Source organism: Neoarius graeffei, chromosome 15, assembly GCF_027579695.1.
Source record: "Neoarius graeffei isolate fNeoGra1 chromosome 15, fNeoGra1.pri, whole genome shotgun sequence".
NCBI lineage: Eukaryota > Metazoa > Chordata > Actinopteri > Siluriformes > Ariidae > Neoarius > Neoarius graeffei.
In genome coordinates, this window is record NC_083583.1 from 41892465 (window position 1) to 41908938 (window position 16474).

General features: G+C 40.4%; 1 protein-coding gene across 5 annotated transcripts in view; it reads left to right on the forward strand.

Annotated features, from left to right (window-relative positions):
• Positions 1–16474, forward strand: part of frem1b (Fras1 related extracellular matrix 1b) — a 52583-nt gene that overhangs the window by 15822 nt on the left and 20287 nt on the right. For all 5 annotated transcript variants that reach the window (XR_009656687.1, XM_060941339.1, XM_060941340.1 and 2 more), the window contains exons 9-23: positions 964–1308; positions 1434–1576; positions 1798–1994; positions 5037–5127; positions 5252–5419; positions 5712–5920; positions 6462–6555; positions 6718–6970; positions 7203–7394; positions 11097–11282; positions 11397–11593; positions 12111–12336; positions 14772–14916; positions 15407–15551; positions 15643–15838. Coding sequence is in view for 4 of the 5 variants with exons in the window: in XM_060941339.1 (XP_060797322.1) it covers positions 964–1308; positions 1434–1576; positions 1798–1994; positions 5037–5127; positions 5252–5419; positions 5712–5920; positions 6462–6555; positions 6718–6970; positions 7203–7394; positions 11097–11282; positions 11397–11593; positions 12111–12336; positions 14772–14916; positions 15407–15551; positions 15643–15838 (2787 nt within the window). In the remaining variant the exon portion in view is untranslated. The remainder of the gene's footprint in view (positions 1–963; positions 1309–1433; positions 1577–1797; positions 1995–5036; positions 5128–5251; positions 5420–5711; positions 5921–6461; positions 6556–6717; positions 6971–7202; positions 7395–11096; positions 11283–11396; positions 11594–12110; positions 12337–14771; positions 14917–15406; positions 15552–15642; positions 15839–16474) is intronic.

Sequence of the window (16474 nt, forward strand, 5' to 3'; positions counted from 1 at the left end):
TTGATATGTCATCCATGTTCTATTCTGAATAAAATATGGAATTTTGAAACTTCCACATCATTGCATTCCGTTTTTATTTACAGTTTGTACTTTGTCCCAACTTTTTTGGAATCGGGGTTGTCCAACTCTATCACTTTGAGGAGTATCATCCTTCAGGGAGGAATCTTTTAAGCCCTATTTTCACACATGCTTATTATGAGACATTTATTCTGAGATGTGTGAAGCAAGACCTAGAGTAGCTGGTCATGCTTGGAGAAGAGTGCCAATTGCTTTCTACAATATACATTAGCTCACATATACATGCTAAAAACTAGCACTTACCTCAACAGAGGACAGAGAAATGTCATCTTCATTATTTTCATCATGACATCACCCAGTGAGCAAGGCCAATTAAACTGTCTCTTAGCCATAAATGGCTTATGGGCTTGATGGGATTCAAACTTACAGTCTCCTGAGAACAGGATCACAGCCCAGTAATATAATCTGCAATGTTTCATTTGCCACACACACTGCCCTCCAAAACAAGGGTCTACACAGAACATGTTGTTTTCTGGGCCCAGTGCCCACAGTCAACTTTGGACCCAAATACTCAGTTGTGCACATTTCTCCCTTAATAAATTTGCTAATTAGATTTCCTACTAGACCCATTTTTGCTCAGTTATTGCTCACTTTGGCCTTATCCTGCCCTGGGCAGAGCCAGAGCATATACTTTAAATATGGCTTATTTATTGGTAAATTAAACAATTAATGGAAATATGAATGAAAGAAAAATAAAGATTTGCATAATGTCAGAGTCCATGTTATTATTAGACTGTCTTGACTTTAAAATACATATTTTGGCAATTATCCACATGATATCTATTACATGCTTTCTTGTGTTTTTAATGATTCATTGTATCTTTCCTGTGATCCAGACTATGTTATGCTGAACAACTGAGCCTCACTTCTTTCATTGCTGTCCAGGTGTAAAGGGCTTCATGTTCAAAGTGAAGGACCTCTATAAGGGCGTAGTGGTTTATCATCATTCTGATAGTGACACTACGAGTGATTACATCATCTTCAGAATCACAGATGGACGCCATAGCATCCGTCACAAGTTCCCCATCAATATCCTCCCCAAAGATGACACTCCTCCTTTTCTTATCAACAACGTAGCATTTGAGGTGCAGGAGGGGGGTTCAGTGCTGGTGGAAGAGTATATGCTTATGGCAACAGATCTGGATTCCAGTGATGACTATATTCAGTACCAGCTTGTTACTTTCCCCAGTGCTGGAAGCATAGTCAGGAAAAGCTCTGCACATGATCCAGGTATGTAAAGCCTTCAATATTTCAGTCTTACCAACACCAGCTTCAGGCATTGTCTGTAGTGGCAACTGAGTTGTTTAAAGTGATCAGTGTAAATCAATATGTGAGTCAGTGGTGGTGTTTGACAGGCGTTCCAGTGAAGACATTTTTACAGAGGGACATATTACAGGGCCTGATCTACTACAGACACACAGGAGAGGAGATTTTTGAAGACTCGTTCGACTTCATCCTCTCTGACATCCATGAACCACCAAATCTATCTTACAGACATGTGAGGAAGTCATGTGCAAATAATAATGACTGACTAGCCAATATATGACAACTGTAATTATCATTATTATCTTGCCTTCAGTTAGTATTACTGTAATAAATAATAATAATTATTATATAATACATATGTGAGTCAGTACTCTTAGGATTATATTACCATTTGAAGGCTCAGATTAAATTCAGGTGGATTGTATCTGACTCTGTCCTTTGCTTCACTTACAGACTGTGGTGGTCCATGTGTTCCCTGTGAAGGACCAGTTACCAGTGGAGGTCCCCGGCACAGTCCGTTCCATCACAGTTAAAGAGACAGAGCTTGTTTATATCACACAGAGCCACCTTCACTTCCAAGCCCCTGAGCACCCAGACACTGACCTGATGTACTTCATCACCCAATCCTGTTTCAGCCCTACCAAACCTCAGTATGTGCTCAATCTCCTTAACTAAAGGGAAAAAAATACTTTATTTGTATGTCTATACTTGCAGTTACAGAATTTATCCAGATTTACTTTAAGAAGTGCATCGTGTCTCCATCAAAAACATATCCTCATGCTAGTACAAACAGATCAGGGTTTAAGAATACCATTAAGCTATAACCCCAGGCCCGGCGCCGTGGGGGGGCGAAAGGGGGCGTCGCCCCCTCGTGGCTACAGCCCCGCCCCCTCAACGGAGACTCAGATCACTTAATTGTTTTCTTAATTGTTATTGTGGGTGTATGTGTGAAATGCTGACACAGCCGCGCACACACAGACCTGTGATAAGGACAGGGGGAGGGGTCGTGTGGGCGGGGGTTTTACATGTACACTTACAGGTGCACTGTCTCTGCAATATCCTGTAATATGCAGTCAGTTTACGGGAGTAGTCTTTCCCCCACCGAATTAAACAAATTCAATCACAATATTGTGAATCCATTTTCTTTCTTTGTAGGCTAAGTTTATCTCCGTTTATGTTGGTGTATGTGTTCATATATGGTCCGCTTTGTGCGCAAATAGCGTAAGAATATGTGTCGTTGACGTCACCCCCCATGCAGCGGGGGTTAAAATTCATCACTTCAGAGTGTTTTGTCCCCTACACGCCTAAACTGGGATCGCGGATTAAGTGGTTAGCGTTGACTCGGTGCGAGTCAGGAAGGCTATTACTGGTGCAGCCGCGGGGTCTGTTGATTTTTTTAAATTATGATTTTGGCCGCCGAGCCAAGTACCTTAGACTTGCATTGACGTTTTGTTTTCATGCCGCGGAGCTATTTGTATGTATTTTAAATGTAAAGGACTTGCCTGTAGGTTTGTGTGTGTTGTTTTATGTTTGGCATCTTTCCGGTTGTAACGCGTGTCTGTGAGAAAATTGGAGGGGAGGGTTAACAGGTGGGCACGGGGGCTGATAAAGCGCAACTGCCCTGGTAATATGTCACATGATTTTCCCGGACTAAAGCAACCTTCGGGGCCGTGGTGGTTTTGTGGTTGGCGCAGTTAATTGTTTGAAACACGTTGTCAGACCGCCATCACTACTACACACTATATGAAAAATATTTGCCCCCTTGCGATTTCTAATTGCCCCCTTAGTAAACTGTTCCTGGCGCCGGGCCTGTATAACCCTGATACAGTATAACAACAAAACAGTACAAGTTGGGGGTATTAAAAAATATTGCTTAGTAAAGAGTATTTTCAGTCTTTGTTTGCAGACCAACAGCTTCTCAGCTGTTCTGACAGCCAGGTGAAGTTCTTTCCATAACCTGGGTGCCAGTACAGAGTCTTGATGCAGTCGAAGAAGAAGAAGAAGAAGAAGAAGAAGAAGAAACCTTTATTTGTCACATGCACACTTCAAGCACAGTGAAATTCATCCCCTGCATTTAACCCATCTGAAGCAGTGAACACACGCGCGCACACACACTCAGAGCAATGGGCAGCCACACCAGAGTGCCTGAGGAGCAGTCAGGGGTTAGGTACCTTGCTCAAGGGCACCTCAGCCCAAGGCCGCCCCATGTCAACCTAACTGCATGTCTTTGGATTGTGGGGGAAACCGGAGCACCCGGAGGAAACCCACGCAGACACGGGGAGAACATGCAAACTCCACACAGAAAGGCCCTCGCCGGAACCTTCTTGCTGTGAGGCGACCATGCTAACCACTACACCACCGTGCCGCCCACCGTCTTCCTTGCATCATGAGGCATGGTTGGTCACTTGGGGTTTGTTAAGTGCCTTCAGGTATGTTGAGTTCCTTTTTGGCTTTGAAGGGAAGCATCAGTGTTTTAAATCTGAAGCAGGCAGCTACAGGAGGCCAACAGAGGGAATGCAGCCACAGGGAGATGTGAGAGAACTCGGGGAGATTGAAAACACATCATACAGCTGCTATTTAATATGTAATATGGCTTATAATGATTTTATTACATCACTTGAAAGAATCTGAGTGTTTCATCCAACTTATACCCAGTATTGCTGGGATAAGCTATGGGTTCACTGCAAACTCTGTCCAGGATAAAACTGTTACTGAATATGATGAACTTGTAATGTGATGAAAGAATACATCATGGAGCATTTGCGTCTAGTTAATTACAACATAATAGAAAGAACACGTAATTGAAGACACTAAAGGAAAAAAACAGTATTTTGCAATATAATCTCTGTCAATTGTATATCTGTAGGGTATTTGTGATTACCACAGGCAAGAACTTTGAGTGTTTTCCTGTACTCAGAAATGAGAGAAAAGTGCGGAAATTGCAGTTTGACTTGTTGAATTTCATCAATGAATATTTAAAATATACAGACATAACACAAATTTAAAACATTACTTATAAAATTAGAGGTTATTTAACAAATACCTTTAACTCATGAAAGTATTTGACATAAACATTTTCATATAAACATTTATTTATTTATTAACTACCACAAAAACTGCCCTTAAAATTCCATTATAAGTCTATTATAAATGAGTTTCAATTGCAGTACAAATAAATAAATAAATAAATCTTGCTTGTGGGGCAGCACGGTGGTGTAGTGGTTAGCGCTGTCGCCTCACAGCAAGAAGGTTCTGGGTTCGAGCCCAGCAGCCGACAGGGGCCTTTCTGTGCGGAGTTTGCATGCTCTCCCTGTGTCTGCATGGGTTTCCTCCGGGTGCTCCGGTTTCCCCCACAGTCCAAAGACATGCAGGTTAGGCTGACTGGTGGCTCTAAATTGACCGTAGGTGTGAATGTGAGTGTGAATGGTTGTTTGTCTCTGTGTCAGCCCTGTGATGACCTGGCAACTTGTCCAGGGTGTACCCCGCCTCTCGCCCATAGTCAGCTGGGATAGGCTCCAGCTTGCCTGCGACCCTGTAGGAATAGGACAAGCGGCTACAGATAATGAATGGATGGATGGATCTTGCTTGTGTTAATTACACATATACCATAGATGTTAGGCTGAAAATGGCTAAAGAAATATCTTTTCAGCTTGTCCAAATACATGATTACATTGAATGTCTTTCTTTCAAAGGCTACCAGATGCAGGTCGACTCTTCTACACAGAAACTACAAAATCCATGAAAAAAGATGCCATGATTCCAGTGCTTAAGTCATTCACTCAGGTTTGACGTTTTATATACTAGGTTTCATTCCCAGATCATTTGTGCAAATGTTCTGAGTATGTTACACAGAGTTTGTTGGTCCCTGGCAGAAATATTATACTGTATTGCTTGCTGTTTTCCTTAGCATGCAGTGACCCACCACAAAATAGCCTATATGCCCCCTGTAGAGGATATTGGTCCTGAGTCACTCTTCGTGCAGTTTGTCTTCTCTGTAAATGACCAACAGGGTGGCATGCTTACTGGACTTATCTTTAACATCACAGTCACACCTGTGGACAATCAGGTTCCAGAGGTAATGTATTTGCTGAAAATTAAATACTTGTACTTTTGGAATATACTCAATACCATTTACGTAGGCTTTTTTAATCTGCACTGAAGTTTTGAAAAACCTTTGTGTTGAGAGAATACGTACACTATGTACATTACTTATAGGATATGTTCACTTGTCCAAACTCATTGTTTGGACCCACCATTCCCTTTTTTGCAATCAACTTCTGGCTATAAGCAATGAAAACATGATTCAATGTGAGGAATATTGCAAAGTACACATATTTAACATGTCTGTTCTCATTGATAATGTACAGGTGTTCACTAACCTGCTGAGGGTGGAAGAGGGTGGAAGTAGTTTCCTGATGGAGGAGCACCTATTGGTGCGTGATGCTGACAGTCTGATGGAGAAACTCAGGGTGGAGTTGCGGACACAACCCCAACATGGCAGACTGGAGCTGCAGGGAGTGGCGCTATCAGAAGGGGAAAGCTTCCACCTACAGGATCTAAAAACACTGAGAGTCAGGTAGGATTGTAGTAAGGATAGAACAGTGTATGGTGGTGAAGACTCACTTTCACTTCCTCAGACCCTTTAGAAATATTGCCCTGTATTCAGAGTTGAGTTATGTATGTGTAGTGAGGCGTTAATAACAAAATTGGGCATGCCGGTATTCAGTCTTGCATAATACTGAAACTACAGACCTAAGCTTTATTAGATAGCTGCATGATAATTGGATGCAAGTGTATCTTCAGTTTCTACCCCCATTTGTTTCAAGCATAAAAGCAAGTGCTTGTGTTTAAAGGCAGTGCTTGAGATGCAGCTGGAAAAAAAATCCCAACTCTGCCACCTCTACTCAAGAAGAAAGTGGCTAATCTTGAGTCATGAACTACACCCAGGTGATTTGCATAATTTAAATGGCATGTGCAGAAAATCAACTTCAGTGCATGAGTAACTTGACTCTGAATACAAGTAACTTAACCCTGCATAAATATTGATGTAACTTTTGGCCTAATTCACCAACTCTGAATAAAGCCCATTGTCATGATTAGTGTCCTTTCTGTTGCAGATATATCCATGATGACTCTGAGACAACAAAGGACAGCATAGGCCTTATGATAACAGATGGAATCAACTCTGCTCAGAGTGAACTTTTGGTGCAGGTGAGTGAAAAAGCAGGATATAAAATAGACCTAAATAAAATTCAGGAACCCAAATCCATGGCTGTTTTAGTTAGGGAAACCAAGAAATTGGCAAACACCTAAAATACCACAAATAATGCTAATTCAGATATGTTTTAAATAAGTGGTTATTCCCATGTTTAGATCTTCCCTGTGAATGATGAGCCCCCACAGCTGGGCTCAAGCCTAAGAGATGGGCTCTCCTGCAAGGAAGGCAGTCGTGTGCAGATTACTGCTGAGTATTTATTTGCTACAGATTTAGACAGTGATGATACCCAACTCACCTACATGCTGGCTCGGACTCCGGCCCATGGTGTGCTGCAGAGGAATGGAGTCACCGTGGACAAATTCTCTCAGCTTGATGTGCTCAATGGACTCGTCTTCTACCTGCACACAGGTAAGAGAAAAAAAAGATAAACAAAATAGAGAGACAAAATACAATGAGTTACAGTAAAACTCACCAAGAAGTGAATTAACCTGATCTTTGCATCAAACTGTTATATATGATTTGGATTAAGTACAGTTAGTTGTATCCTGCAACATTTGCCAAGTTTCAAAGAAATTAGTAAATGAACCAATACAAATTATGTACTAGTATGGCCAAACTTTTGTTCTCATTTTGTGTCTAGGAGGTGAAATTGGTCCAGAGTCCATATCAGACACTATTACTCTTATAGTGTCTGATGGAGAGGCTGGGACAGACAGTTGCTGCCAAGAAGACGCAGTCCCACCACCTGTCCCTTTACATGGAACACTTCCTGTCTATGACCTTAATGTCACTGTGACTCCAGTCAACAACCAGGCACCATCCATAATTATAGGTAAAGATCTCCTAAATTTTTGCAGAAAGAGATGCTAGATTCTTGTCAGAAGTCTTGTACATTTTTGGATATAAAATTTTTACAAAATGTATATCATATGTGGACCATTTTTTTTGCTTGATGACTAATGGATAATGCATTTAATTAAGTCTCTGGATGATGGGTTATTAATTCATTTTAATGACAGTCCTCATAATTTATGTAAAGGGGCATGGGCTGTAAAGTTATAGACTTTAAAGGAACAGTCCACCGTACTTCCATAATGAAATATGTTCTTCTCTGAATTGAGACGAGCTGATCCGTACCTCTCCGAGCTTTGTGCGACCTCCCAGTCAGTCAGATGCGCTGTTATTCCTGTTAGCAATGTAGCTAGGCTCAGCATGGCCAATGGTATTTTTTGGGGCTGTAGTTAGATGCGACCAAACTCTTCCACGTTTTTCCTGTTTACATAGGTTTATATGACCAGTGACATGAAACAAAGTTCAGTTACACAAATTGAAACGTAGCGATTTTCTATGCTATGGAAAGTCCACACTATAATGACAGGCGTACTAACACCTTCGACAGCGCATTGATACCTTCACTCCTGTTTTTTTTTCTCTCCCCTGCCCCCCCTAACTTCCGTCAATACAACCAACGTGACGGGGGCGGGGGAGAGGGGGAAAACAGGAGTGAAGGTATCAATGCGCTGTCAAAGCGCACAGAAGGTGTTAGTACGCCTGTCATTATAGTGCGGACTTTCCATAGCATAGAAAATCGCCACATTTCAATCTGTGTAACTGAACTTTGTTTCATGTCACTGGTCATATAAACCTATGTAAACAGGAAAAACGTGGAAGAGTTTGGTCGCATCTAACTACAGCCCCAAAAAATACCATTGGCCATGCTGAGCCTAGCTACATTGCTAACAGGAGTAACAGCGCGTCTGACTGACTGGGAGGTCACACAAAGCTCGGAGAGGTACGGAGCAGCTCGTCTCAATTCAGATAAGAGCATATTTCATTATGGAAGTACGGTGGACTGTTCCTTTAAGGCCAGGTAATGTGTTACAGCCTGCAGAGAGTACTGTGAAATTTATGGTTCTGTGTCAAATCAACTTGTCACAAATCAAATGTCTCAAATCAACTTGTGCTGTATGTAGCAAACATGATGTAGGGTTCAGTCATTGTGCAGGGTCTCCCACTAGGCAGGTTTGATGCTAGTATCAATGTATGGAGCATTTTACAATGCATGTGCCTTAACCAAAGTAGTCTCATCTCATCTCATCTCATCTCATGCGACCCTGTAGAACAGGATAAAGCGGCTACAGATAATGAGATGAGATGAGATGAGATGAGATGAGATGAGATGAGACCAAAGTAGTATATTATGAAATTATATTGCAAATCGACCCAAATGATGCTACTCTGATATTTTATGCTATAGTTGGCTTATGTTTCTCCTCACTGAAGTAATCCCAATGACACTTTTCAAAAAGTGTATTTCTGTGTTACTTAGCTAGTAAATAGTGCAAAAAATAATGGGGATAGGCTTCTGAGTGGCAGAAAGGAAGTGCTTTTGCCCTATCCTGCAGGGATTTCGAGTTTCAATCCCAACAATGCCACAACCATCTGTGGCTGGGAGTTTGTCAATCATAGCAACAAATAATCATCAGTATCTGTGAACTCATGTATGCAGAAGAGGGTAGATAATACTTTTCACAGTGTGCTACACTGCCTTGTTATTTAGTGTGAGCAATAGATTTGAAAAAATACCATCATGTAGCTTCACAAGGAAGCATGTGTTAGCTTTCACCCTTCCTGGTTGGTAGTTCATGTAGCGTTGAGAGCTGGTGGGTGGCTAGGAATTGGCAGGTGACTAGACTGGAGAGAAAGACGGAGGAAAAAAATCAGGGAACACCCCTGAAAACACCTGTACAGATTGAATACTCATATGATTGTAATAATGTTTTTGTTTGGTGTTATAAAAAGCACTTAATACCCTTGTGAAAATGAATGCAGAAGTGTAAAATACTGTAATAGCATATAATAGTGCACAATAACAAGTTCTGCCTAAAGGCTGTCAAAATCAAGCACAGTTTTATGAAAACTTCACAATTAAAACTTCACATGGCTTCACAATTTCTAGGTAATTTTAAAGTGTCACAGTGTAAAAATCTATCTTAGTGACCAAATCAAGTCACCCACACTTTCAGTAACTCAGAGCTGATTTGAGACGTGTCTGCTTTCCCCCATGCCCCCCCACCACCCATACCGCCATATGGGAGGCACACATACATTCAAGGCAAACTGTCACAAAAGCTTGGAATATGGATTTTCACGCAATCCCTAGACTGACATGCACTTTGTAGTTATCAGTGAAAAACAGTGACCACTGGGAAACAATGAGATGAAGCAGCAAAGGATGTGGATGTTGGTTAAAATCATACATAAAATCCCTGTATACATACAGTTTGCACACTACTGATGTATTGAGGGGCAAAGGAGTCACACACAGCTGATTGGGATTATAGCACAGCAGGGAAGCAGTAGAACAGATAGCATGTATATGTACCTCCAGCTAAATGAACAATGAGGTAGAGAAAAACACAATAGAGCATGCTATGTTCAGAAAAGACAAAAATGCAGCCTCTGTTTTGTATTTCCTCCTGCCAAGTTTTAGCTCATTCAGTAGATTCTGATGATCCCCTAAATCTCCAAATCCTTGGAAAGTATTCTGCAGGATCGTTACCACACACTGTACTAGTTTTTGACAAAACATAGTTGTTTAATTAATTTACTCTAAATAAAACAAAAATGATAGGCATTAAAGCATTAAGCAAGTGAAACAAAGGGAAATCTGGATTTTCTGCTTTCCTCACTGAGGTATAATGGTTTTATCACCTTGATTGCAGACTGTTGGCCGTTCATTTCTGTCCTTATTGTAGAGCGTGATCCAAACAGCCTCCTCTGTGCCCATTCCCTATTCATCATTTATCAGTGGAGTAAATGGGAGCAGATGCCAGTAAGTGTGGGAATGATGGCTTTATCAGCATCCAGGTGGCAGCAGCCTGGCCATGAGCCCAAAGAGTGGAGTAAGCGAGGGAATGTGAGGGGTCAGGATAGCGGTCAGGACAAAGAGAGAGAGAGAGAGAGAGAGAGAGAGAGAGAGAGATGGTGAGAAAGAAATATCGTATCAAATAAAAGTATCTCAGTGTAGAATGTTATTTTCACATGTGCTAGGTAAAATAATTAAGCGCTAATAAAAAAATTATCAATCATGCCCATGCAAAAGTTCTGGCTATAAAGGTATGAGCTATCTAGTATTAAATGTGTTATATAGTATTTCAAGTATTTCAGTCATTTAGTAACAGAATTCACCTACTGCATTTAGGTGATTTTTACATACATATATATATATATATATATATATATATATATATATATATATATATATATATATATATATATATATATATATATATATATATGTTAGGTGACTATTTTAAAAGTGAGTTTTGAAATAAGTGGATTTTCTGTTCTTTACAAGTAAAAATGCCAAAATATAGATACAGAAAATAGAAACCCTGGAGTATTGTTTTACTGTACATTTCAGTAATTAATGATTGTAAAATACATTTAAAATGCATTTTCTAATCATACTAATGAACAATAACTGAGATTGAAAAAAAAATGAGGTCTGTACTATCTGTATCTCTGTTAGGAAACATGTTGGTGGTGGATGAGGGAACTAGTGCATGTCTTTGTGGTGATCTGCTGATGGCTACAGACCTTGACACTAAGCCAGACCAGTTAAACTTCTTCCTGGACATCCCACCTCAGTATGGCTTTCTGGAGAACACCCTTCCCTCCCCAGGCTTTGAGAAGAGCAATGCTGGAATTCAAGTGGGTCAGTATTAATCTCTGGGTCCTACCTGAATCTAATGACAACATGACTCTGTTTTTGATACTCCATCTTTTCATGTCTTTTACACTTCCACTAAGTAATACTGTCTGAATGAAGTTTCTTTCAGCCAGCTCCATCTCAACTCTAGATTAATCAACTATGTCCAGTCCATTCACCAGGGTGTGGAGCCCACAGCAGACCACTTCAGCATTAGTGTCAGTGATGGAGTCCATAAGTCTGAATCTGTACCTTTCTACATTGTCATCAACCCCACGAATGATGAGGCGCCATCTCTGTTTCTGCACAACTTCACAGTTAGACACACTTTCAGTTCTTCTGCATGCATAATATACAACATAGCAAAAATGATCAAGTGAATAGATTTTGAATATATGCAATTTGTCTTGTTCTGGGTGTGATGGTGGTGTAGCAGTTAATGTTGCTGCCTCACAGCTCCAGGGTCTCTAGTTTGATCCTGAGTTTGGGTTACTGACTGTCTGAAGTTTCACATGTTGTCCTGATATCTACAAGAGTTCCTTCATGTTCTCTGGTTTTCTCCCAGCTTCCAAAAACATGTCAGTAAGTGGACTGGTTATGATAAATTAACCCAGTGTGAATGTCTGTGTGGATGGTGCCCTGTGTTGAACTGGTGTCATATCCAGGATATAATTCTTTCACCCACCCAATGTTCCCAGGACAGGCTGCAGATCCACCACATTCCTGACCAGGATAAAGCACTTAGTGAAGATGAATAATGTTTTTTTCAGTGTAAAGTCATTTCTCAGTCAATGTACTTTTCTATCTTTCTGCTATTCTCTTGTCTCACTAAAGGTCATGGAGGGAGGAATGAAAGATCTCAACCCTGCCATTCTAAATGCGGTAGACCTTGATGCTCCACCAGATCTTCTGCGCTTCACCATCCTTGTTCCTCCTGCTCACGGGACTCTGCTGCATGGGATCTATGGGCTTGACATGAGCCAATATAAGGATATGGGCCCAGAGATTTTGCAAAGGAGTATACCAGTACAGTCCTTTACCATGCAAACACTGCAACAAGGTCAGCTTCTCATCACAAACCCTCCTTATTTAGAGTTCTGTTTAGCATTGGGGGTGGAGCGGGAGGTTTGCCAGTGCAGCACCCCACCACAAGGCTGGCTGCCCCTGTGGCTCCCAGAGGGCGCTGGTTTGTTCTCTCTGGGGTCCAGACTTGCTGAACAGATGTTGCAGGAGACAGAGGTCATAGAGTGCCTGTGGTGCTTCTGCCACATCTGTGAAGGCCTTTCCTGCACATTTACCTCAGCACCACTGTGTACACAGTAACTATGCAGCTTTTCCTGTTGGAAAGTGATGTAGATCCACAGAAATGTTGATGATCAGGAAATTAGCAAAAACCAAAGCTCGTGTAATAAGTCTGATATCATAGGTGCAGAATGTCTGGCAATAACACTGAAGTTTAATGAGGTAACCAAAGGTCACCATAAAGAAGACAACATTAAAGTAATCGTTTATGAAAAATTAAATTTATACAAAGTTTGCAAATTAGCTATTTAGTTAAATTTTATATTTTATAACTCAACTTGTTAAATTAGCTTTGCAGTTATGTTTGTTGTTGTTGTTGTTGTTGTTGTTGTTGTTGTGCCTTAACATTCATTCCAAAAGGGTTATTAAACATTAGTAAACCAAATTCTAGGTTGGTCTGAGTTAACAGAATATTTTCCTTATGACCGATTGATTTGTGAATTAGCAAGTCATGCAGGACCGGGTATGATGAATTTGTGGTCAGCTCTTTTCATCAGTTAAAAATATCTCGTGAATACTTGAGTATGTTTAAATGTCCAGTTGTGGTCAGAAGTTTAGATACCTGGACATGAATGTCATCATGGACTGGAAAGGCTTTCAGTTATTTCTTTGCACTATGCTTTTTCTGTGGCAGAATGATTATACAACATTTCTTGATTGCAGAAAAGAACAAGCATTTGGTGCACAAGTTTTAATTTATTTTGGATTTCCTGAAAAGAAAACAGTGTAAAAATTATACATACAGAGTCAAAAATATACATACATCACACTTAATATTTGGTTAAATGTCTCTTAGCAAGTTTCACCTTGACCAAACGCTTTTGATAGCCATCAACAAGCCTCTGACAGAATTCTGGTTGGATATTTGACCACTCTTCTTGGCAGAATTGGTCAAATGAAATTTGTGTGTTTCCTGGCACAGGCTTAACTTTTAAGCACAGTCCATATATTTTTGATAGGGTTGAGGTCAGGATTTGTTTCAAGCTTAATGTTAGCCTGTTTTATCCATTCCACAAACACCTTTGATGTGTACTTGTAGTTATTGTCCTGTTGAACACTCAATTGTATCTAAGTTTCAAATAATCTAGCTGATTATTTGAGGTTATGCTGAAGATTTATTTCCTAGTCAGCTGCCTCTCCAGTCCATGGCAATGCAAAACTCACTTGACTGTAGACAGTGTTCCAGCCTGCCATGAACTAGAAGCTGCTGGAACACTGTCTACAACTTCTTCTCAGCTGAGGGTGACAGTTTAGGTCTTCTTCCAGCAAAGTGGCTTGGCGAAGTGGCTACACCTCTCAATAACTTTTGCTTACATACACAATTGTTTGAACTGATGATCCTGGAATCTGCAGTTGTTTAGAAATGGCTCCAAGAGACATTCCTGAGTAAATCTATGATCCACTTTCTCAGATCTGCACTGAGCTCCTTGGACTTTCCTATTGTTACTGTGTTCTGGTCAATCAATCCAATGAGTGCTGTCAAACAAACTCTTTTTATGTTAGCACAGAGGAGCTACCAGTTATAGTCAATCATGATCACTAACAGGAAGTTAAGAGTCCTTGGCAAGTTAAAAGACATTTTGGAACTTTCACTGCCACCGAATTAATAATTTAAGTGGGCATATGCAATTTTTGTATGAATAATAAATGGGCATATGTAAATTTTGTATGAATAATGAATAATAACCCTGATTTCAGAAAACCCAAAATAAATTAAAACTTGTGCACCAAATTTCTTTCTATTAAAGATGTATGTTGTACAATCATTCTGCCACAGAAAAAGAACAGTTCAAAGAAATAACTGAAAGCCCAATATTGCCATGACATTCATGTCCGTGTCAACTTCTGACCACATCTGTAGATACTTTTGATTTTCACTCAAATAGATTTTTGCCAACATACATTTACTTCTATTGTTTCCACCTCTGATGTCCACACAAATCATATAATGAACAATTTGAGATTATTTAAAATGTCAAGACAGTTTAAGGAAAGCAAGTTGTCAAGTGGTAGCTATAAACTTGCCTTTTGCCCACTAAACATGTCTGGATAGATGAACTATATTTGAAGTAAGGCAAAAAGTGTGAACTTTTTGGGCCAAACTATTCCTTCATAACTCAGTTTTGTGTTACACCATCACTTTGTCTCCTTATTCAAACATCTCATGGCTGTTCCTCTTATTGTGGTTTGCAGGAATGAAGATCATGTATATGCACAATGACACAGAAACCCATGAGGACACTTTCACCATGCAGCTGACAGATGGCAGGCATGCTGTCCAGGGGATGTCATGGGTCCACATTCTACCAGTCAATGATGAAAAGCCCCGGCTGATAAAGTAAGGACGCCCTGGGAAGAAGTCCAAGTCAGAGAGTCAGACAGAAGGAGGGAATTCAGCAGAGGAGACTGGACAGGGACACAACAGAGAGAGGGGTTGGACAACATAGCTTGTTCTGCACATGTGGTTGGGATATCTGCATCCTCTTTACTGAGTGACTGGGAATGACTTTACACAGAATTGTGGCATTTTATTGCATCCTAAGATTTGTGTATGTGGTTTTTTTTTCCTCCATGATTTGACAAAGGATACTCATGTAAAATCCAACCCAACAGAAATAATATTTTTTGGCACTCCTTCATTTTCTTGTTGCTTGTGTCATTACAAATTGTGATGACAGGCCAGATAGTTCAGTCCTGCTTGCTTTTGTTCCTGACAGAGGCATCTGGCTCTGATGCATTTACATATTTATTTGTTTAAGGCTCATTTGAGCTTGCAGACTTGGCATGAACACCCATTGCGGCCTCAGCATCTTGCTCTGTGTTTGCAGGAATGCAGGTTTAGAGGTGGAAGCTTTGGAGAGGAGGAGGGTTATCTCCAGCGTGGTACTGGAGGCAGAAGACCATGACACCCCCAGTAACCAGGTCTACTACATTCTTAATGCAGGCCCCAGATTTGGCCTTCTGCAACTCAAGGTTAGCTTTATGTAACATTACAGACAATGAACACTGGGGCTTTTTTCCAAAACCTTTTAAAACATGATGTGTTTCATGTGATTGTGTGCAGACAGAAGCTGGATTCACTGACCTGAACGCAGGTCAAAACTTTACACAGGACGATGTGGAGATGAACCGCCTATTTTACAAACACACTACATTCAGTGGGTTCAAAGGTCATGACCGCTTCCACTTTTTCCTCAGTGATGGAGACAATGAGATACCTCCACAGAGTTTCTTCATCACTGTCCAAACTGTTCAAAAAGGTATGTGCCTCAAGTTTTACCACAAACTTCAAACAAGTTTAGTAATTATTAAAAGTATTTCTTGACCTGCAATAATCATATCATTTGAGCAAGTTCTATACTGTTGCTTTGGCCAGATTTTTTTTTTTATTTCAGGCTTTTGAGTGCATTTTTCTGGCCCAGAAACTGGCCACATTCTATGAGGTGTACATAGCTTCAACAAAGGGGCTTACATCGTTTTGTCTAGAGGAGAATTGTCACGGTTTTAATTAGACTTCAGTAACTGGCTCTGTCGTAAAAGAGCCTGGGTGCTTGACTGGCCTACCTGCAGTCCAGACCTGTTACCCACTGAAAACATTTGGAGCATTATGAAACACAAAATACGACAAAGGAGACCCCGAACTGTTGAGCAAATATAATTTTATATCAGGCAAGAATGGATCTACATTTCACTTTCAAAATACAGCAGTTGGTCTCTTCAGTTCCCAAACATTTAGAGAGTGTTGATAAAAGTAGAGGTGATGCAACACAATGGTAAACATGCCCCTGTCCTAAATTTTTGAAACATGTTGCTGGCATCAAATTCAAAATGAGCATATATTTTTTCAAAAAACAAGATTTCTTAAAAAATAAGAATAAGATAAAAAAAAAAGATTT